The 22,939-nt window shown below is 40.0% G+C and overlaps 1 protein-coding gene across 3 annotated transcripts in view; it reads left to right on the forward strand.

The window, feature by feature from the left end:
- tmem132e (transmembrane protein 132E) overlaps nt 1-22,939 on the forward strand; it is a 284,394-nt gene that overhangs the window by 235,676 nt on the left and 25,779 nt on the right. For all 3 annotated transcript variants that reach the window (XM_072674541.1, XM_072674532.1, XM_072674549.1), the window contains exons 3-5: nt 121-258; nt 8,928-9,120; nt 18,842-18,985. In XM_072674541.1, coding sequence (XP_072530642.1) covers nt 121-258; nt 8,928-9,120; nt 18,842-18,985 — 475 coding nt within the window. The remainder of the gene's footprint in view (nt 1-120; nt 259-8,927; nt 9,121-18,841; nt 18,986-22,939) is intronic.

Consider the following 22,939-nt stretch of genomic DNA (forward strand, 5'->3'; position numbering starts at 1 on the left):
TCGTAGAATGTGAAGTGGGTCATGACTGAAGGCTTTCTGTTTGTCTCTACTCACTTCTCCTGGAGGCATATGATTCACCCTATATGTTTAGACTTGACTAATACACTCTCTCTCTTACAGGGTGAAAGCGAAGAAGGGGGTAAATCTGCTCAGTACCAAGTCGAAGAGCAACCAGTGGAAAGTAGAATGGGAGGTGCAGTCTGGGGCCAAGCATTCTATCGCCACAGTGGAAGTCAGCAAGATCAAAGGGGTCCCTGGGTAAGATATCAAACCTTCTTGTCAGTATTCGCTCGGGGTAGGCAATGCCTTTATTTATTTATTATTGTATTTTTATATATACATGGCTCTAGAAGCATGTTTCTCACACTTTTTGACACATTGCACCTCCTGGCACATGTTGCTCTGTCCTTCCTTTAACCGGGGTAATGCCACTATTTTCCCCTGCCCACTTTCTTTCTGATCAAGCAAAAAATATATAAATATATACACTAAAAGGTTAATTCTGTTGCCATTTTGATTAGGATTGATTAGCAATCAAGCTTACTTTAACAATATCAAACATGTAATGTTTACCGTCACTATTGAATTAAATCAGTCCTCATTGTAAATTCAGTTTATTAGCAATACATGTACAAATAAGCATCATTTATACAGCTCAGCACAACTAATATAACAAGTGCTTTCTCCAAATTCAACACACATCACTTTTAATGACTGCTGCAGTCTCAGAATTATTCAAACCCCCTGAATAGAATACAACTGCAAATCAAGGGCTTTATTAGATACATGAGGTGTGCTTGAGATAAACACATCAAATACCTGGACTGGCCAAAAGGTTTGTTTACTGTGATTTCCATGTGTTTGAGTGTTAAAAAAGAATGTTAAAAAGCACAAGAATGTTTAATATGACTGTATGCCTGTATGCATATGTCACCAAATGAATGAAATGAACCAGTGCAATAGTGATGGGACAAATGTCCCAGCTCAGACATCTAGAAAGGAGAAATTCTCCCACAGTTATACCATAAACCACACCGAACTGCCTCAAGCTTTTAGAAGACGCTATATATCCAGCGCATGTAGTATATAAGGGCATTACCATCAGGTGCTAAATATGACTCCATCTTAATAAAGCGATGACGAGGCCTCAATGCACAAGGTCAAACATGCTATAGTGGTTTAAAAAGGGGAACGAAGGGGCAGGACCACCTTGAGGGCGTTTATATAGAACCATTTTACATCAAAGCCCAATAATGGAAATGCACAGTCATATCAGTCATCGCATTTTCCAGTAACTACGGGTCATATTAGCCACATGAGAAGATGTGAGAAAACGATTGCTGTAAAGGCTTAATATCTGTGCTAGATTGAGATCCTTTTTTCCCCCGATAGCAGGATAATATTTAATCTGGTGGCTAAAAGTAGTTAATCACACACCCGCTCAGATAATGCCAAGCTACTAACGATATTCAATACACCGAGATCCACTATCCCTCCAGGCGAAAGGTAGTTAGATACAGCATCTCATTTACCCGTGTAATTACTTAGACATCAAATAAACATGACATGTGGAATTAATTTTGTACATGCTTGGGATCATCAGTGTCTCAGTTTGATTGATGCCAAAGGGGGACAGTACTTGGAATTAATAATTCATGGAAAAACATTTTCCACCTAATGCTGATTGTACTCTAAAAGAGGAAATGGTTCCAAATTGGATGAAGTTTCATTTGTCAATTAATCTCAATTAACACTGGAGAGTTAGCAGTGTTATAATAAATATGTAAAAATGTATGCCTTGTAGGGCCATAATGAGAGTTGTATATACTGTTTTTTTATGGCCATGTTACAGTCCTGGCCTCAATTGGCCCCTCCACAGACCATTTCTGACCAAACAAGGTACCCAGGTTTTTACTTTTGTAAGTGTCAATCATAGGAGTATGTGCACATTTCTGGTGTGTTAGTTATCTGCTTGTAGGTTTGTTTTACATAAAAAAGCCAGCCTGCTTGCCATTTCATCCCAAGGAGGTTCACTAGTGGTTTATCTCTCCAAATAATCCAGAAGGTGTTCAGTGGAGCTTTGTCAATCTAACTTATCACTAGATGTTCAGCAGAGCTTCATCACTCCATCTCATCCCAAAGGGGTTCCATTAAACTTCAAAATTCCAACTCCCCTCAAATACATCTCTCCAATTATTCCAGAAGGTGTTGAATGGAGCGTCACCACTCCAGCTCATCCCAAAGGGGTTCAGCATAGCTTCATCATTCCAGCTCATCCCAAAGGGAATCAACCGAGCTTGATCACTACAACTCATCCCAAATGGCATCCATTAAGCTTTATAATTCCATCTCGTCCCAGTGGGCTTCAGGTGTGATTCATCTCTCCAATGAGTCCAGAAGGTGTTTTCTCACTTCGTCGTATTCATAAATGTTTAATGGAACTTTAGCACTCCAACTTATTCCAAACAGGTTCCATTAAGCAACTCATACAAAAGGGGGTTTACAATTGAGTTTCTAAGTTTAAATCTAACTCCGCTCAAAGTGGTTTGATTAAGCCTTGTTAAATCAGCTCATCCAGAAGAGGTTCATTTGAGCTTTATCTCTTCGACCTATCCAAAAAGTGTAATAGTGCTTGATCATGCCAAAGGACCTAATCTCACTGCTCCACGTTTCAGAGCTATTCAATTACACACCTCTAGCTGACACTTGACACTGCCTGGTGATCTTGTACTTCTCCAGATGATTGGAGATTCTATTGGCAGTGGTTTTCAATGACCATTTTAGTGATGTGCATGTACTGTGATTCCTTTAAGTAAGTAAATCTAATAATTAAAAGCACTTTTGGATATATGATGTTAGACACTTTAATATGCAACCCGTTAAACCTATATAACTTTGGATTCAGACTTTTAAGTTGTTTGAACGGTGAAGGCTCTGAGGTGGTATTTGCAGAAAAGGTAATATCACAATGTAAAATCACAATGTAAGACCATTCATTAATTCCCTTAGCAGCGAACAATATCTCAAATCAATAAAAAGCAAAAGCAATTAGTCTGACTGATGGTATACTGTCCACACACAGTTTAATGTGGAATTCTAATAGCTTTTTTTCATTTCATGCACTTTTTCATGATCTTTTCTTATCCCCAGTAAAGCTTTCCAAGTTCTGCATTTTGATAAGAGGCCCTTCTCTCATTTTCGAGTCAGGTAAAATGTTGGCACATAGATGGAGAATTTTCGCTTTCTTCATTCGATTTAGCGGCATCCGACTGCAAGCTGTTAAAGCGCAATAAAGATGACGAGGTCCTCAAGCTATTCTGAGCCTGCCTCATCCTGCTAAGTGCAATACCATTAATAGGGGACCCTTTTGTGATGGCACATTTAACAGTGATATAGCTCTGCTTTTTTCCCTTTTTCCTGTGCAGCATGCAGTATATGTTTAAGATAATGGGTTAGGCCTGGCTGCTTTATAAATTTGCCCTTAAAAGCAGGGGTATATTTCTGCCAAAAAGGGACTGCCATTAATAAGGCATTGGTGCATTATGCTCCAAAAACCACACTGTGACTTGGAGCTTACTGTAAGTGTAGCTTATTTGTGAAGCTTTTATTGCAGAGTATCCTAGTATATATGGGGAAAAACACCTGGCAGCGTCTGCGTTGAAGGAAATCGAAAAATAGTTAGTATTAGGGTATGGGGAGTAGTGCTGGCAGTCAGTGAGTAGTGCTGGCCGATAGTGAGTAGTGCTGACCTCAATTGCAAATAATGAGTGATTATATAAGCTGCTTGAGTTGCTCAGTTGGCTCAGTGTTTGTGTTCTCCCTCATGTTGCTTCCATTTTACAGAGTGGACACGGTGGAGCCACGTGACTACACATGCGATTGTATGTTCTTAAGGGCACAGTATTTGAACACAGTGGAGAAAACAGACTTTAAAAAGTAGTATTAACAAAATGGGGAAAAAATGAACATGGGCAAGATTACGAAAATCAGGGGTTCTAAATGTCGGTTTCGAAAAATCTTCGGCTGTGAAAGTACTTGCTTAGAGTACAACTCTTCAGGGTGGTAGACCTTCAGGTTTGTGCAAGCCTACCACAGAAGAATGACTCTTTGTTTTCTAAAGAACTATGAACTATTCGTGTCTCTAAATAAGGTAATGGCAGGGTTTTATACTATATCAAGAACCATTTAGAAACTTTTATTTCTATAAAAGTTTACTTTGTACTTTGTGAAATACTATTTAAATGGGTTATAATGAATTTGAACATTTCTAATTCTACACAGTTGATGTTCATGTGCCATGATTCAGGCATCATGATGCATCTGTGCCTTTTACACCAGTCGTTAATTGCAAAAGCATGTCAATCTTGTCAGATGTAATACTCTTCTCTTTTCTTTTCTTTTTTCTTTTCTTTTTTTTTTCTTTTTTTCCCCTTATTTTTTTACTGTCCATATTTATACCCATTGCATCAGAGGGGTTTGGAGATTTGTGTGCATGAGATGGCCTTGTCTTGTTCTTAATCAAACCCAGCCTCTACCTGAGATTTTTTAATGGAACTGCAGAGACAGGCAGACTGTGCCTCATTATATTACAGAAGTGGTTGTCTCATAGCTCTTGGGATGTACTTACCAAAGTGCAGTTTATGCAGCGTTTCGCTTCTGAACAACGGGTCTGAGCAAAATCAGGTCGATTTTACTGCACAATCAGATGAGCAATCAGACAGTAGACAATGATGTGGAACGAGGTATCACCTGCCTTGCTTCAAGTGATTTTCACCGCATGTTTTAAACGTGTACATATTCACCTAGTTGAACCATTCAACAGGTCAGACTGGGAAAAGTTGAAACCATGGTTCATTTGTAATACAATCAGATTAAAATAAAATAAATGTACTTGACAGATGTACCTAAATAAATGAGCATAAAGATTGCTTTGGGGGAACAGGGGTTATATTACTGTTACATCCTGCTTCCTATCGTTCCAGCTCACCCTGATATTGAGGGAGATATGCCAGAACTCTTTCTATTGGTTAGTGTTGTGTAAGTAAGTAGTAGATTTCTGCCCTACAGCTGTCTGTTATAGTCAGATGTAAGTATTGCATATCGCAAGTTGTGCAAACAACCGCTCAGGCTGAGACAAAAGGTTTGAAGCATCCCCATTGTCCCCATTACCCCACCTGCTGCTCCTAAATGGCTAAAGCTTAAGCCTTGCTGAGCAGAATGACAAATGAATCAACATGAAAGTGATGCTGAATGTTTTCACAGATCTTTACACGGCAGGATTGCATTTCCTTTGAAGGCCTACTCACAGCGCTGTCAAAACAGATCTCATGTATTATGCTCTTTAAGAGTTTGTCTCTTTTTCATTGCGGTCATATCAACCTCATTTTTTAAACATTTCAAAAGCTCTTTACATGATTTTCATAAAGATGTTTGTGATATGCTGACCAGTAGAAACAAGCAGAAGTGATTCTGAATACAATCTTGTTATAATAACATCACTGATGGAGTAAAGATTTGCGTTCAAGGAGCCAGGATTTGCTCCTCCACTCATCCGCTGGGTTTGACCACCTCTAACCTGCAAAGATTCATGTTTACTGTCATTTATCAAAATGAGATTGTGTGCTTCAGTTTGCACTCATTTAATTAAAAGTGCCATTTTAGCTAGTAGCTGACCATTTTTTTTTGTGGTTGCCTTGGATATTTTTTTGCATACTTTTTCACAAGCTTGTAGGTTAATCATCCATAAAATGAGTCTAACTGCTCAACGTTTTAAAGCTTGCCTCTGGAATAGGCAATGCTTAATGACTGATTGTTGACAAGACTCTTCCTTGGCCTTGCTCGTGTGTGTGTGTGTGTGTGTGTGTGTGTGTGTGTGTGTGTGTGTGTTTTGCTGCAATATCGATCCTTAGCGACGGGTGGCTAATTAGGGCAATATTAACTTTGTAAATGCAGTGTCCAGTGAAGGGTCACCAGGGAGAACCCGGCGCGTTTGATGGAGATTGATTCCCATTTAAGACTCTTCCCTTGAAATATTTTCCGTCCAAACAAAAGGGAAAGTAATCAAAGTTTGGACTTGGCAAACACACCTGTAAGAGGCCGCCGTTTTGACTGGCTGCACTGATCTAGCAAGCAGACCGGTGAAGTCTGCAGACAGCAGTGGCATATTATATTAAGCAGTGGCATATATATATATTAATATATAGTAACTTTAACAGTTCAACTAATGAGTCACCAAAAGGTATGCCTAGATTTATTATTTAACATTTTAATGACAAAACAGGTACTCGTTATGCATAATACACAGTTATTGGAAGTTAAGTTAATGATATGTTTTCTCTTTAATTTTTTAATTACCTGCAGGTCTGTTCATCATCTTGGATGCACCTTTTTCAATATTCTATTGCTAAGAAATATTCTAGTTTCGTCCTACAGAGTGTTTGAGAGCTTCGTTTTCCTTCATTTTTCCCAGCTCCAGTTCCAATCACATCACATCCCATCACATCACAGTCTCCCCATCACGTGGTGCTAACATCTCTGGGACTTTGAGGGCTGGAGCTCTCTTCCTCTAAGATATTGGAAGTGCAACCTTGTGTTTTCAGACTGCCGCTAACGCAGCATCTCTGGATAGCTCAACACATTTAAAGGAGAATGCTAAAATGCCAGTTCTGTTGCATAAGCTAATAGACGTCTGTGTTGACGAGCATTACACTGTTTTGTTGTCTTATTTCTGGATTTTTGTAAAGCTGCTTTGTGACCATAGGTGTAAAAAATATGACTTTACAAGTGAACGTAGGCAGTTGCACCTGGTACTGTATGCCTGACCTGTATTTGCCATCTGTAAGGAATGGTACTTGGTTACTTGGTAAGAATCAATGATCACTGAGCCCTACACATTTGCAGTATACAGAGGGAAGAGAAATAAATATGTAAACTATGCATTTATGCAACTTTTATAATATGGCATAGACATTAACGCTTAGTCTGAACATCTAAAACAGAAATGCTTACTCTTAGCGCATAGGCTGTGAACATATATATGGATACATATTCATATTACAAACTTGGGAAACCCCTGAGTATTAGTCTTCTGTAAAACTGATGTTTCTAAATGGTCGGATCTCACCGCTCACTGAGCAGAATATTAAATGATTAAACTCTGTGCTGAATGTTCTGGCTTTGGCTGAGATCATTAGCATTCCTATATGTGGAGGCCTCCTCCCAGTGCATTTGAAATGTGAACCCTATTCTGTTCTATTACATACTTGTACTGTCTTACCCGTTATTGTAGTCTTTACATAGAGCTATACAAAGCAAAGAATAGTCTTGCCTAGTGGCATTGTTGAAAGTAGAGGACTGCACCTGCATATTATATTGAGTATAATAAATCTGACAGCTGTAAGTTATGGCAGCTCTAGCATTGATTGACACTATTATTGATGAAAGCTATTGTTTCTAACCCACTTGTGGAATCTACAACATTGCTTCCGCTGCCACAATCCTTCTGTCAACCTGTTCATAAACTAATACCCCAGCTCCAAATGCTTCCCCATGTGCGTCCCTGCCCCAGTATGAGGGGAATCAGTTCTGGCCTGCTGCACCCCCCTGTAGTTGTCATCTGGTATCAGCGGCCTTAACGTGCGCAGCAGGCACAGCTCGGATAAAGCAAATAATGCTCGATGAATGAGCGTGCGGCGCCCAGACAGAGCTCATTTAGCCTGTCACTATCCATTATGGAGTTTTGCAGCCAAGGCCTTCAAGAAGAAACAAGTCGGGTCCATACAGCTGCATGGCCACCTGTGGTGTTTTTACACTTAATTTTTTATGTATTTTTTTAAAATGTGTTTTGAACTATTTGAGCTCAGCTCAGTTTTAAGCCGTTTGTTGGACAAGCATGTCAGTGCCACAGTCAACTTTTAGTACAAAATGATTCCTAATACCTCAGCAACCTAAATCCATGATTGCTTACTAATTAGGCTATTAGTTACACAATATGCGCGCTCAGCCTTTGCCAGAATGGCTCCCCTGTCAGCAGGGCTGCACAGTAATGGTAAACACTGACATTGCCATACACATTTTTTTTTCTGAGAAAAAAAACATTGATAACCTTGACTTGTGGCAACAAACACAATATCCCAAAGACCAAGAGATTATGAAGAGGAGATTAAGGTGGCTTGGACATACATTGAGAATGCCTGCTTCCATTATAGCCAGGCAGGCTTTGACATAAAACCCCCAAGGGAAGAAAGATGTAGAAGACCAAGAAATACATGGAGGAGAGATCTTAAAGCAGACGGCAGGGTTACAGGCCGTAGGTAGAAGAACTGGTGATGGCGGTGCAGAACAGAGTAATGAATATGAATATGGAGCACCCTGTCGAATCTATTACAAATGACTTTATACATCCTCCTCTGGTAAAACTAATTAAGCTTTAATAGAACTTTACTTTGGAAGCTAGGGTGTAGTTGTGGGGTTAATTGTAATCTGCTGAAACATTTCAGAATATACATTGAGAATTTATTGAGTTGTGTTAGACATTCTGAAAATAAAAAAAACTTTTGAGCGTTCCCATTTATTACATTTAATATGCTAAAGCCTTGTTCTGGTCCCCAGTTTCATATCCAAAGCTTAATTTCTACCCTTCCTCATCTATTCGAAAACAACAGATGGGCTGAGCTCAGTTCTCTTAATTGGTTCATTCGCTGATTGTTTCCATATATAATGCCTAATACATGACAGAACATCTGTCTGTGCTGGTGGCCAGCCCATTAAACCATTTAATGATCAAATACATACCTGACCCTAATTAGAATCTTCTAAATGAGCCTAATAGCTAAATTTGGTGGCTAGCTTCAGCATATTTTCTCACTAAAGGCTTCTATAATTGATCGCATCCCTACATTCATGTTATTGCTTTCTTTCCCTTCTAGAGATGTAGCTGCCAACATCGAAATCATGCAGCTGGACTTTGAGATGGAGAACTTCACCAGCCAGTCGGTGACCAGGAGAATCAACTGGAACATCGATTACCGTGGCCAAAACCCACCCCCAGATTCAGACAAGGTGGTAACAGAACTGACAGTGGTTCAGAAGGACATTCAGGCCATTATACCACTGTCGATGGTGAGTAAAACCTTTTTATTTTCTGAATTTAATCTGGAGTTGAAGGAATAATTGTGAAAATGAAAAGCAACGTTGCTGACTAAAGCGGAGTACGAGGCCAAATTACTTCAGTACAACAGGGTATTGGACATTTCCATGTTATTCGAAAGCATGTTTCCTTAGATACAGTGCCATGATCAGATCCTCCCTATTAAACCTAACAACTAAAAAAAGTGACACATAAACACTATAGTTTTCACATACACAGCTCTGGACAAAATTAAGAGACCACTTCATTTTTTTTCTTAAATTCTCTGTAATTCATCTCTACATATATGGCAGCCATTTTATTCCAGACATTTTATTAAACAAAGCTGAGTTACCTGAATTTGCAGTCTATGAATGGCATAAAGTCACCCAACAGCAACGTCAAAGACTAGTGGATAGCCTGCCAAGACATAGAAAGCTGTGATTGGCAGTCAAGGTTATTTCACCATACTGATTTTTGAATGTTCTCAGTGTTCAAATAATAGTACTGTGATGTTCAAATTTGAATAATAACTTTTTTGCATTCTAATTGTTATAGTAATTTCTTTGCATTATTTGAGCAGTTGTGTTTGAGCATTTATGCTCTAAATAGGAATATTTATATTTGGAATTTAGGAGAAAAGTTGTCCATGGCTTATGAAATACAACGCAGATGTTAATTTCCCTAAACATATTGCCTGTAAATAGTAAAACCAGAGTAACTGATAACGTAGGGTGGTCTTTTAATTTATTGCGGAGCTGTATTTATTGAAGAAATTAAACATTAAATGTCTTTGATATAAAGTTAAACATGAGGAAACTACTTTCATCATTATAGGTTTGGTTAAGCAGACTTGGGCAGGCTTTCTAGAAACCTTTTCTCTTCACTATCCAGCATCGTTGAATACATTTTTTACAATAAATGGGGCATCCCCTGTCAAAGCTTAAATAATATAGGTCCTTCATTTTTTCCTGTGAAGTGCAACTGGTTCAGATTTTTCTCTTGTGCAGCAGCAGCTGCAGCGCTGAGTATGGCTCATGGTTTAGAACAGTCATGCTGCAGGTGAAATCTAGATAAAAACAGGAACAGATGGGTGGTAGAATCTGTTTTCCTGACTTCCAAGTTACATAGAGCAGATGTGTTCAAACTTTGTTCCCATGAGGGTCCCTTCAGTATTTTTGAGAACTTTAGCCCCCCCACAACTAAAACAAACAATAAACCAACTATTAGGGGTGTGTAATTGTGGCAGATGCAGTTGCCTCTTAGCTTTTAATCTGATTGAATTTTTATTGTATTTTAAGTAAATGAGAAACAAATATTTTAGTTGAGAATAAATTAAAATGCTACATTGGCTCGTTTGAGAAGAACGTTGTTATTTAAATTGAGACTTTGGCTTATAGAGAATACTGGAAATGCAGTGGCGTAATTCATGGGCTCGTCTTGCTCACACAGTGCAGAGATCACTAATAGAAACACTAACACAAAGATCAGAAGTAAAAATTCCAGTGGCCAAATATTTTGTAAAGAAATCAAAATTTGACAAATTATGAGCACCTGGACAAGCTCCCTACCGTGTATACATATAAAAACAGGTCTTCTAGAAATTAAGTGTTTTGGAAAGGTGGTTTAACTGACCTATTTGATCACAACTGCTTAAAATAAACCAATAATAAATCACCAAATTTAATCAAATAGTTAAAATAATAACTTTCCCATCTCTGTCATCACCCTCCACCCTTCCTTCACACTCCACAGTTTGAGAAAATGAGCTAGAAGATCATTGTTGCCCAGTGGAACTCTTGGTTAAAATCGATCATCATGATCTGCTGCTCTAGCCATCATAATGTATTTTGGTGAATTAAGTGTGTTTCAAAGAATTCATTTCGGGTAAGCAAGAACTGATAACCTTGTGAAACCAATTGGATGATATTAGTGTATCTTGCATGAAGAATAGATTTTTATTGATTTTACTGATATTGGCTATTATCTTTGCATTGGTCCCCATTTCCCAACTACAGCACCATGTGGTCTATCATATGGAGATTATTGAATAAAACAGCTCTGCATTGCGAGCCATTTTGCAGGTAATGGGTCCAGGCTGGGAAGCCCAGAGAGGGCATATTAATTCCCTGTGTGGTTCACCATCTGCTGTATGCTAGCCTGCTAGCTCCAGAAGTGGGATACTTCATTATTCACCTATTAGAATATCATCTGGCCAGTCAGTTTTACAGCACTGGTGAGTTTGGGTGCTAGGCTCTGTATTCTTGTGTATCTGTGTATCCCTTGGTTGAGTGCACTAGCTTATTCATTTTGTTTTAGCTGTAACACCCACACCCCTGAGGATATTATGTAATAGACCATGTATCTGCCTTTTCAGTTGCTTCAAGTGCAATTTTAAGCAAATTGTTTAATTCAGGCCTTTCAGATTCAGCTCTTCAGTTCAGTTCACCACAATCTAAATCTGTTCTTTCGTCATTTGAAACAACTCTTCAGTCCAATTCAGCACAGTTTGATTAAATACCATTAATTTGGTTCAGTTCCAGTTCAGTGTTCAGTTATTCAATGTAGGACAAAATCGAAAAATTTGATTCACTTTGTAATTCCTTACATTTAGTGCCTTGCAAAGTCTCAAAGCGAAGGAAATGATTCATTTATAAAGATTCAGTTCAGTTCACTAAGATTAGATTTAGTACAACTTTGAGGTATAGGGACATTATTTGATTCAGTTCTTCAGTTCAGTTCAACACAATTCAGTTTGGTCCAGCTTTTAAGGAAACAGTTTAATCAAATCAAATCAGGTTTGTGTAGCAAACTTTTTTTTATTATTATTATTGTTGTCTCCAAGCAGCTTTACAGAAATACAGTAATGAAAGGAAAGATCAACGACACATAACATAAAACCTGAGCGAGCCACATGCGACAGTGGCCAGGAGAAACTCCTTTAAAGCTGAAAGAGGAAACCAGACTCGCAAGGGGGGCAGTCATTAGCTCTGAAAAAACATGAAGAGACGGAATTAGTTCTGCTAGGATTCATGCAGTACAGAGAATGTGAACATGATCAGAGTAGCAACTCCAGCAGATCCGACTACAACAGCCTGACTAAAAGGATCCAGAGGAGCCGAGAGGTAACACAGACACGGGAGCAGCCTGACACATTAATTAAATTGGACTCTTTGAAATCAATTCTTCAACTCAGTTCATCATTTGATTTTGCTTTTGAAGAAACAACTTGATTCCACTAGGGATCAAGCCAGGTTTTACTTAGGGCCCCAGTGAAGGCTAAGACTGGCACTGACCACAGCAGAGCAAAATCCAAGCATTGCTTTCTCAATGCGCTGTCAGTGCACCCTCACCATTACTACCGGACAGTTTCACACACACACACACACACACTTACATACAGTCAGCAGCAATCAAAGAGCCAGAAGCATGGCCTTAACACCGTACAAGTCCTCGGGGGCGTGGGCGTTCACCAGCTGGAGCAGAGTTAATATACAGGAAAAGGGAGGGGGGTGTTGTGGACAGCTATGTGTGTTAGCAGTACCTTCTCTAAATCATTGCAGGCCTCGTGAGGTTTTGTTCTTTCTCATCGGGGGGGATTTGTGTGCGGGAAGTAATCAGAGCAGTCTGCGGAAGAAGACGTGTTTAGAGACCACAACAAAAGCAGAGCTCATACACAGCATGCCAGACGCAGAGAACCAGTCCCACACTGATTTAGACCTGGCAAATCCCACTCCTCACACACACACACACACACTCTACAACATGCTATACACACGTTAATCTCACACACTCAAACGCCCCACGTGAATACATACTGTAATCACATGCTTATACACAACAGATGCAAACACAAACATGGACACTGGAATACACACAAATTATGCACATAACCCCCTGACACACACACACACACAGATATACACAAGAAATCCCTTGACAGAAAAGCTTTGCAAAGCAGATTCTCCTCTCTGAGTCAGGTGTAGAAAGATGGACTGAGGGGAATTTACTGTCTCTCTCTCAGTGTGTGTGTATGTGTGTGTGTGTGTGAAGGCCAACACACACAGGAGGACAGTGTTAAATCAGGCAGGGTTATCATTTCAGCATGGCAGCCTCGGCCAGCTCCCCTGGCAAACACAGTCTGGCCACAATTAGCATGCTGCAGCACAAAGCTGCTCACAGTCTCCTTATTAAAGAGGTTAACTCTTACTGGGAAGAACACTGATGGAGGGAAAACTGAGAGTCCTGATAAAAGGCAGGATATAAGTCCAGTCTTGATGATCAGGGTTAATCTCTGGCCTCACAGTTACTCCATTGTAGATTCATTAGAAAACAGTGTGTCCGTCTCCACAGTTCAGTTGGCGTTATTAGGGAAGCAGCAATTTGGTTTCATTCTTTATGACTCTGTTCAATTTAAGATATTTTTATCATAATTTTTAAGGATTTAGTTTAGGATTATGTTTAAGTTGATTTATTTTTTCAGTTTAATTTAGCAAGATTTGGTTCAATTTATTTCCATTGCAATTTTTAAGGAACAATTTGATTCTGTTCTTTAGTTCAGTTCACCACATTCTAATTCAAATCTAATGTTATTTTGAGGACATGATCCAGTTATCATTCTTTAGGATTCAGTTATTAGACCAAATTTCTGACCTCTAAAACCTTTAAATTCAGTTACAGTTGATTACTTATAGGAAACAATTTAATGAAATGCAGTTGTTTCCCAGTTTGACCCCCACTGGATTATAGTATTCAGGTTTCCAGTCAGTGATTTGGTTCTTTTTTTCTAGAATTCCACATTTTCAGAATAAACAGATGTCCAGAGGAAAGTAGATATTGCCCATCTGGGTGCAAAGGATATTTTGGTCGGATCATCCTGGCTGCTGCACCTCTGTTTTGAGCTTGCGGAGACTTTCAGTGTGCCTAGAAGAACACATTAGCATGCTAAAGCACCCCATTACACACTCTCATACACAACATCTCCCCACAGCAATTCATGTTGTATAAAAGTGACAGTTCTTTTTATAATGTTTTAATTCAGTGGTCTATTTACTTTACATGCAGATTTACATGCAGATTTTTTTCATTTTCTGCAGGAAAGTCTGGAGGATAAACTTAATTTGTGCTTGTGTTTGACATCACACAGCAAGCACACAACAAAACTGGAATTAACTTGTCTAGTGCACCAGTGACCCCTAGACCTTATAAAAACCTCTCTGTGTGGCCCAGCTGTCACCACAACAGTGGTCCGATTACATGTGTCCCTTATTTCAGGAGAAAACAAATACAGGTCAGTTTTGCTGTGACTGACTCTGTGTAAAGCATGTGAGAACTGCCATAACTGTCCACTGTTATTTAATGGCGAAAGATGTTTATATACCCCATAATATGGCATTATTTATGCTATAGTAGACTCAAATACTCACTGTACTTCCTTAAGCCCATATTGAGCCCATGCTCAGCACACACACTTTTGATAATGTTGTTTTTTTGGGTTTCTTTTTTTTTTTGGAAGGCTGCTGTTGGCTGTGCTTCCCCCTGTTGCTAGGCGACAAAAACATCATAACCGAGACAGCTAATCTAGTTTATTGTTGTTTCCATATGTGGGAAAGTTTTAATTTTTATTTTTTTTATATTTAATTTAGAATTTTATGCAATCATTGATAGTCAGCCAATCACAACATTTACTTAAAATACACTCAGTGAAATGTTTACATTACTAATTACATGTAGACAATATATACCTTTTAGATAGTGATCTGCTATACATATGACTATACATAAAATAACAGCTTGTTTGGCAGGAGAATTTTGATCATTTGATTATATGATTGTCAAGTGAATACAACTACTAATCCCTTCTCCATTACAGCTGGCCTTCCTAATGATGGGGTGGATCAGCACGGTTAGAGATGAAAAATGATGTAGACTGCTTCTATGTAGATATGATGTAGACAGCTTTGGTCACTGATAATGAAGTTAGCCAATCACAACATTCACTAAAATATTTACTAAAATGTAATATAATTTAATTTGTAATTTTTTAAATAATTTCTGATAGATTTTTTAAAGAAATTCTGATAGCCAAGACTGCAGGCCCCACACAGGGTCACCCTATTTACACTTTTACACTTCTGTGCCATGTTTATTTTATTTTACAGTTCCCAGAGCTGAGAGGAGGGGGCTGGGCATTAACTTTTAGTGTTTCTGGATGTAGCTTGGCATGCACAGTGTACCAGCAGCAATAGGAAAACTGTGTCCAAATCTCTCCCTTTTAAAGCAGTTGAAAATAAGCATCTTGTCCTGTGGAGAAAAAAACATTTACAGTGTGAGCCCCTTAAGCCTGGACATAGCTGGCAGGGTTTACCCATGCAGAAGCCAGTAGGTTATATATCCTGGCATACAATACCAATTCCTACATTACCATATAGTGCTGATTTAGCCACAAACAATATTTAAGGGATACTCCTGCAGTTAACTTGGACAGTGCTCACAACCCTGCCCTTATGCACACCCTCTTCACATGTACTAATTTGCGCATGCATGCATTACATTGCACAGGATTGCACCACTAACAACAGAAAGAAAGACAGAACAATAGATAGAGGTAGAAAATGTTGACCCAAAAGTGATAAAAGGATGATGTCAAACCAAAGTGTCTGTCAAACCTCTGGCCTGGAAAATGATGCTGTTGAGTGTGTAATTATTGGTTTTGCTTTGTTTATGGCAGAATTTGTGGTTTTCCTGAATTATTTAACTGACTTAGCAGCATTATTAAGCTTTTTATTCTGGTATAAATCAGGTTCTGAGTCTGTGTGTGAGTTGTGGAGACCTGCTGTTTGAACAACGCAGTGAGAAGTTCCTTTTTATGAAAATGTGCTTCATATTTGGAGAGGCTTCTAGCTGCATCTGGAGTCTACATCTTTATAGACTTCTTTTTATGCTTGACATCAAACTTTGTGAAGTGTTAGTTTCTCCTGCTTGGCTGGTGTACTCAAGCTAGTGTTTGAGAGTCGGTTTTGCAATTTAGAGTCATGTTCGCATCTCTTGTGGACGGAGAGATCTGAACCTTGAATTCAGTTCCATGGATTTTTGTTTTTGCTAGAAGTTAAGACAAAAGTTAATGTAATTGATTGGCCACATTGTGACACGCCTACCAAGGATTTCAAAGTCCAGGACTGGAAACTGGATTCAATATCTAGATTTAAAGACCTCTGGTATATACTGTATCATCACACACTAATAGATATGTTCAGAAATAACTTACATTACATACTTACATTGATTTGCAATGTTAAGATTTTTGTCTCCTGTACAGTTACTATTTTGGAGATTTGGAGGCTTGACTGCATGATTGTACATCCAGTTTTTACTATGTATTATTCTGTTACAATATACTTGTATGTATTTTGTGTTTGTCCTGCATCTACGCTGCTTGAGCACTCTGCATTTTCCTTTGGGGATTCAGTAAGTCTCGTATAGTCTAAGTCTAACTTATATTGTGGCTGATCAGTTTAAGGAATAGGGGAAGTCGTGTGGGTCATCTCGAAGTGGAAGCACTGGTCATGAAACTCATATTGGAATATTTGTGCGATAGTGCTTTAATTCCATAATACTTAGCCCAGCTAAGTGAACAGGAGTAAAGTAAAAGTTTGTGCATTACTTTTAACGTTTTCCCCAGGGAATTCCTGAAATTAATAGTGCGGGTCATTTTCCTTCTTGAAAATGCGCTCAGATGTGACCACTTCTGTTTCGGATGCTGCCTGCCATGAGATTACAAAGACTAAATTTAATAAAGTCATGTTTCCTTTCATACTTGCCCTCAAGTAGCACAAGCTGCGGTCACACAGTTTCTGCAAATGTGCTGGATTTATAGAGGCATGGGACCCGTGCGCATGAAGTTTTCCTATTTTTGGTCCCAGTGCGGAATAATTTACAGTTAGCTGCTGCTGCTGCATCCCCGCAGCAACAGAAAGTAATGAATTGATGTGAACAGGAGGAGAAATCGAGGAGCCTCTGTGCTCTGTAATTGGTCTCGGCATTTGCTTTGGAGGTCTAATTGAAAGGAGAGACCTATTTGAATATGTGGCTTTAGCACACCACCAAGTTCAGATAGTGAGGCAGCGTGTGAATGCAAAATCAGGCCAAACATGCTAACACTTGATCATGCTAGCAGCAATAGAGTAAGTAATTTTGATGGGCTAGAGTTTGCCACACTTGATCAGGACTGCTAATTGGAGCACACTAGTTGGGATGTCCGTTTTGAGCTGATCAACAAAGGCTTGCTAGAAATGTGTTCCTGGTTATATTTCTCTTGTCTTTCTAAACCACTTTAGTACAAAAAAAGAGTAAAGTAATAGGTGCAGCCATTTATGTTGCATAGGCCCAGTGTGGACAGTAATGAAATACAATCATCAGTAGTACCCCTGACAAGCTTTCGAAATGTGCACTTCTATTCAGTACTCTTCTGAAAAATCCATCTCAAGACCAGCTTTTGCTGGTAGCTGCTTTCAGATGCTCTGAGCTGGTTTTCCAAATAAAAACATACCCTATGCTGGTAGGCCAGCTGGTTAAGCCGCCACGTTTTCATTTGAGTTTGATGGACAAGCTGGTCTATGAGCATGACCAGCTGATCATTCTACAAAATTATTGTTAATTGTTTGGTTTAGCTAACTGACAACATTGGTTAAGCTAGTCATACTGGAGAACCACTGTTGTCAAGCTGGTAAAACAGCTTGGTAATGCAGATCGACCAGCTTGGTCATACTGGTCTGGAATCTTCTTCATGCTGGTTAACTAGTTTGGTTATACTGGTAGACCAGCCAATCAGTCAAACTTAAATGAAAACATACCTTACACTGATCAAGGGCTAAGCTGGCCTACCCCCTCAACCAGCTTGACCATCTTAAGCTGGCCACAAATAATAAGCCATCATATACACTCCACGCTAGTTGTAGCTACCTGTTTACCTGTTTAATGACCTTGTTAAAACCTAAATGGACTCTTAACTATCTGCCACTATTAATATCTACACCATGATTAGTATATTATGATTATGATCAGAGCAGTTCAACAGAATAGATGGTTTGGTAATTTTTATCAATAATGTTTAAATAGTTCTGAAGAGAGGAGGATGGTCCCCCTTGTGAGTCTTGGTTCCTCCCAAGGTTTCTTCCTCCAGCTCTGAGGGAGTTTTTCCTTGCCACTGTCGCCATTGAATTTCTTTCTGGGGGTCTTTGATCCTTCATGTCTTACGTTATTTCTTTTTTGTCTTTGTCTTTTACTAATTACTAATTATGTAAAGCTGCTTTGTGGCAACAACAGTTGTTAAAAGCTATACAAATAAATTTGACTTGACTATCTATCAGCATTGACTTGGTAGCACATTGTCTCTAGTTGGTCTACTTATTCAGTTCTTTGAATGAGAAAACTGAGTCACTTTCATATCCTAATAAGCCTTTCAAATTTATTGGCTGTATTTTATAAGGTTGAGACATTTCCTCCTCTGAGACAGTTACTCATGGCCACACATTTGACTTTATGAGTCTGATGCAGACAGAGACTTTATAAAACTGTGCTGCGCAGTCTCTAGGCTTTTATTTAGTATTCAGATTCCTGTACTGCACTCATGCGAACCTTTTGTGACCATTTCCCCCCTCTCTTTTTCTCTCCTTCTCTCTCTCTCTCTCTCTCTCTTTCTCTCCTTGTCTCCAGGACACCGAGATCATCAACACGGCCATTCTCACTGGCCGTACCGTCGCCATCCCAGTCAAGGTTGTCTCTATAGAGATGAGCGGGGCAGTCACTGACATTTCCTCCTCTGTGGAGTGCAAGTCGTCCAACGATGACATCGTCAAGGTACGTTACTCTAATGAAGGAGCTTCAGAAGCCCACATTCTAGTCGCGGCGATTACTAGAGGCCCCATAATACAATATTATCACAAAGCTTGAGTTACAGCATTATTGTGCAGAAAGATTTGTGACATTAGAGATGCATGATATCGATATCAGAAGACGGTTGCTTTTATAAAAGTATCGACACCAGATCGATGGTTAGATTTATGATCAATATTTGATGACGTCTTTACTGAACATCAGAAGGGCTGAATGTCTAGTTGATGCTGGAACACTGCACTAAAATATCAGCGATTTATTCATTTCACATCAACAGAAACGGACGTTATGTTTGCATTGGCAGATATGTACATGAAAAGTAGCAGATTTCTGCATTGGCTCACAGTTTCCGTATCGGTGCATCCCTGAAGTATTAGGGATATGATATTATGATATATTTTGTTTCACTTTTGAGTGCAAGTTATTTCCCCAAAGGAGAACTATATTTGATGATGTTTACATTTTGCTCATCTCCTTTTAATCATTTTTTACTAAATCAAAGCAGAACTGGGGAGTAGACACAGTAACACCCAGAAAACGCTCTCCTGCTTTCTCCTGCACCATGCAGACTAATTAAAGAAGGTACTGTTATCCTGTTTCAATAGATCATTTAAAACTACATCATTGTACACTGGTAGCAAACAAGGTTCTATATAGTTCTGAAGAAGTGTTCTTTAACCTGTATCAATAGTGGAACGCTTCTCAATGCTAAATAGAACAACCAGGCAACCAGGTTTTGTATAGAACCTGTACCTTTACTAAGGAATCGTTGTGTAATAAAATATATTGATGTTTGGTTTGATGTAACTTTTTCTTCAAGGGTTCAGTAATAAGAGCACTGGTTCTATATAGAACCATGATAACTGGATGCTTACATGGTTCTCCCTCTGGTTAAAAGGTTTATATTGTAGATGGTTCTTTCATCTACATTTTTGGTTCTCAAAAACACGTCTGTTTAGCACCGAAAAAGGGTTCCACAATTGGCACAGGTCAATCGCATATTATGTTGTATTGATTTTCACCCCCCTCTGTCACTTGTCCATCCACTCTCTCTCTTATCTTGGTTCTTTTGAGCCAATGAAAGAACAGCTATGCTTAAAAGACCATAAAACAAGCATCAAACAGTCACTTAGAACTGACTTTCCAAACACTCCCACGGCTGATGCTTTTTGAACTCCCCTGGAGGGATCAATGACTTTTCCGTCCGAGACAATCCATCAAAATCAGCGCACTGCAGGAACACCACACCACAAAATCGCCGGGGACCATAATCACACGGCCCGCGTTTAGGGCTGTTAAATGAAAACTCCCAGAGAAAGCAATGCGGCGAGATATGACGTCCCGTTTGATTACACCACCCAGACAGACTTAAGGTAAGGGATAGTGTTGTTGAGAGGCCAGGGATCTGTCGCAAATGGAGCTTGGACTCGAGAGAGCGCTCAGATTAAACACACCATGGCTTTCACACTCTCTCTATTTCCTTTGGGCATGTATTGAGTCCGCTAATCCCACTGTTGCATTTTATTTCCTTCCATAAACGCTTAGGGCTTGCGAATGAACGTCCCTCTCTGCTTATTTTTTTTCCCCTCCTCCCTCCTTCTTTCGTTCCACCAAGAACTCTCCATCATACCGGCCGACCACGATATAGACATAAACCCGTTTTCAATTATCCTTTATTGCAGCACTTTTATGATATTTCCAATAATCCTCGCCATCCGTTTCCTCACCACAAACTCCACAAGACATATCCGCATCAACGCACAACAGGCATTTTAAAAGGACGTTTAAGATATAGGCCTAGCCTCCCTGTGACATCCACATGTCAGCCCAGGAGTGAGAACCATGCGTCAAAGGCAAGCATAGGCCAAGGGTTGCCATGAATCTGGTTTAAGATCTAGAGTAATGGTGAACGGACGCCATAGCGCGCTGGCTCTTGAGTTATCAAATGGGTTTGCTTGACTGCCCTGGCCATTGAACTTTGGAGGCTAATTTCAGATGAGCCCTTCATGCCTTAACGTACACGAGCCCTGACAGTCCAATAAAACACTCCAGCTGGGGGCAGAGGGGGTGAAAAACTTCATGAGGGAGAGAGAGGTTAGAGGCCTCAGTAACATCTTTTTGGTGGCGGTTTTCACTGGCGGACCTTTTGTAGTGGGGTTATCCCTTAGAGCAGAGTTCTTGGGCTTTTACTACTGATGCACTTAGACTTGAAAAGAAGGGGAAGCTAATGCAGAAGAGCGAGCGTCACGCACTGTTGCTCGTATTGCCTGCATCAGAAGTACTTTCAGGATGTTTTAGTGGATCTTCTTCGGCTTTATATGTGTAGGCTTTTAAAGGGGTTTGACGCTAACCTCCTTAACCGAGGTGCTCTGTGTGTTCTGGGTCATGACTGTTGGGCTGTATGTAGGGATATTGTGTGCGTATGTGTGTGCGTGTGTGTTCAGAGCCTATGGGGCTTTGTGTCGGAGAGCGGGAAGCTGTGAGCAGTGCTTGGCCAGCTGCTCCCTCCTCCCAAGGCTGTTTTAGTCACGCTGGCCATCTGAGGACAGAACACAAGCCTAGCTGCCCTGCCTCCCTCTGGTCAGCAAACAAACAGCTGACCCTCACACATTATGCCACATGCAAACCTTTACTACAAAACGACAGGCATATAAACGCTGATCACATGCAGCACCCAAACACATAGATAGCATGCTAAACATGTGTTTGGCAGTTACACACCACAAGCACCCCACGCTAACTGCACAATGTGCCAATCACACATGAACTCTAAGTACATGCACCAAGTGCTGGATCACACAAGGGCAAACCACACTCGATGTGCTAACCACACTATGACATGTAGTCGAACCACACTAATAACACCTCAACACTCAACACATTATTCACACACACGGCATACTAACCATATCTATTTAAAACAGTTACTCCAACAAACACTCTTATTTTTATAGTGTGTGCTATGCGCTAACCACACACCACAGTAACCACCTCATTTACTACATAGGCTGTCCTTTTTAAGCACTTTATACACTACGTATCAAAGACACATAACACCCAATTCTCTACACTCTCCTCTTACCAGCTGTACTCAGGAACGTTGGGGTTTGCCATCTTAAATTGATGAGCATTTCAGGCCTTGGATGAGCACAGTTGAGCACAAACCCACACAAAAACACTTTTAAATTTAAGAACTACGGCTGAACAATCGGACTTGGGATGGGTGTCAAAGCCACCCTGCGCCTCCTTAATTGCTTGCACCACCATTCAGTTTTGTGAGTGCCATTAACCCACATTAAAACATTAGCGCACTCTATTACCCCCACGAACGCACTGTCGCTTTAAATCCCATCAGCGTGCCATTACATTTGCAACCGTGCTTCAAGCTGGAGCCAATATGGTCCTCTTAAAACCTCAGCATTGTAGAGGCAGCAACAGCTGAGGGATCGTCCGTCCCTCCATCTGTTCATGGTCTGGGCAGTACACCACACCAGAGAGTGTCGTCTGAATGAATGCAGCTAGGGGTAGAGCGTAGGAGGCTCCATGGAGCTTAACAGGAATCCTACTATTAGCATCTTCCTGCCACAGTGCCTAGGCTTCCGCCTCTACCACATTACTAGCATCACAGAAGGTGCCAGAACATCTTAACCGCTCAGTACCTCGGGGGTGGAAGAGCTGTAACAGGAGTGCACTTCCAGCTACTCTTCTGACGCCTACGATGCCTAGAAGCTTCTGTATGGTATCAGCGCATGATGTTTATCAGTAGCATTCAGAAGCTTTGCAGATCATCTCGGAGAAACTACTACTGGTAAAACACAATGCCACTGTCTGTCTATCAATCAGAATATCTGTATCCATATTTGCATTTGGACTGGATGTGGCTGTGTTTTTTGAGTGTAATAAAGCTGTGTTTAGGTG

This window comes from Salminus brasiliensis, chromosome 1, assembly GCF_030463535.1.
Source record: "Salminus brasiliensis chromosome 1, fSalBra1.hap2, whole genome shotgun sequence".
In the NCBI taxonomy this organism is placed as follows: Eukaryota; Metazoa; Chordata; class Actinopteri; order Characiformes; family Bryconidae; genus Salminus; species Salminus brasiliensis.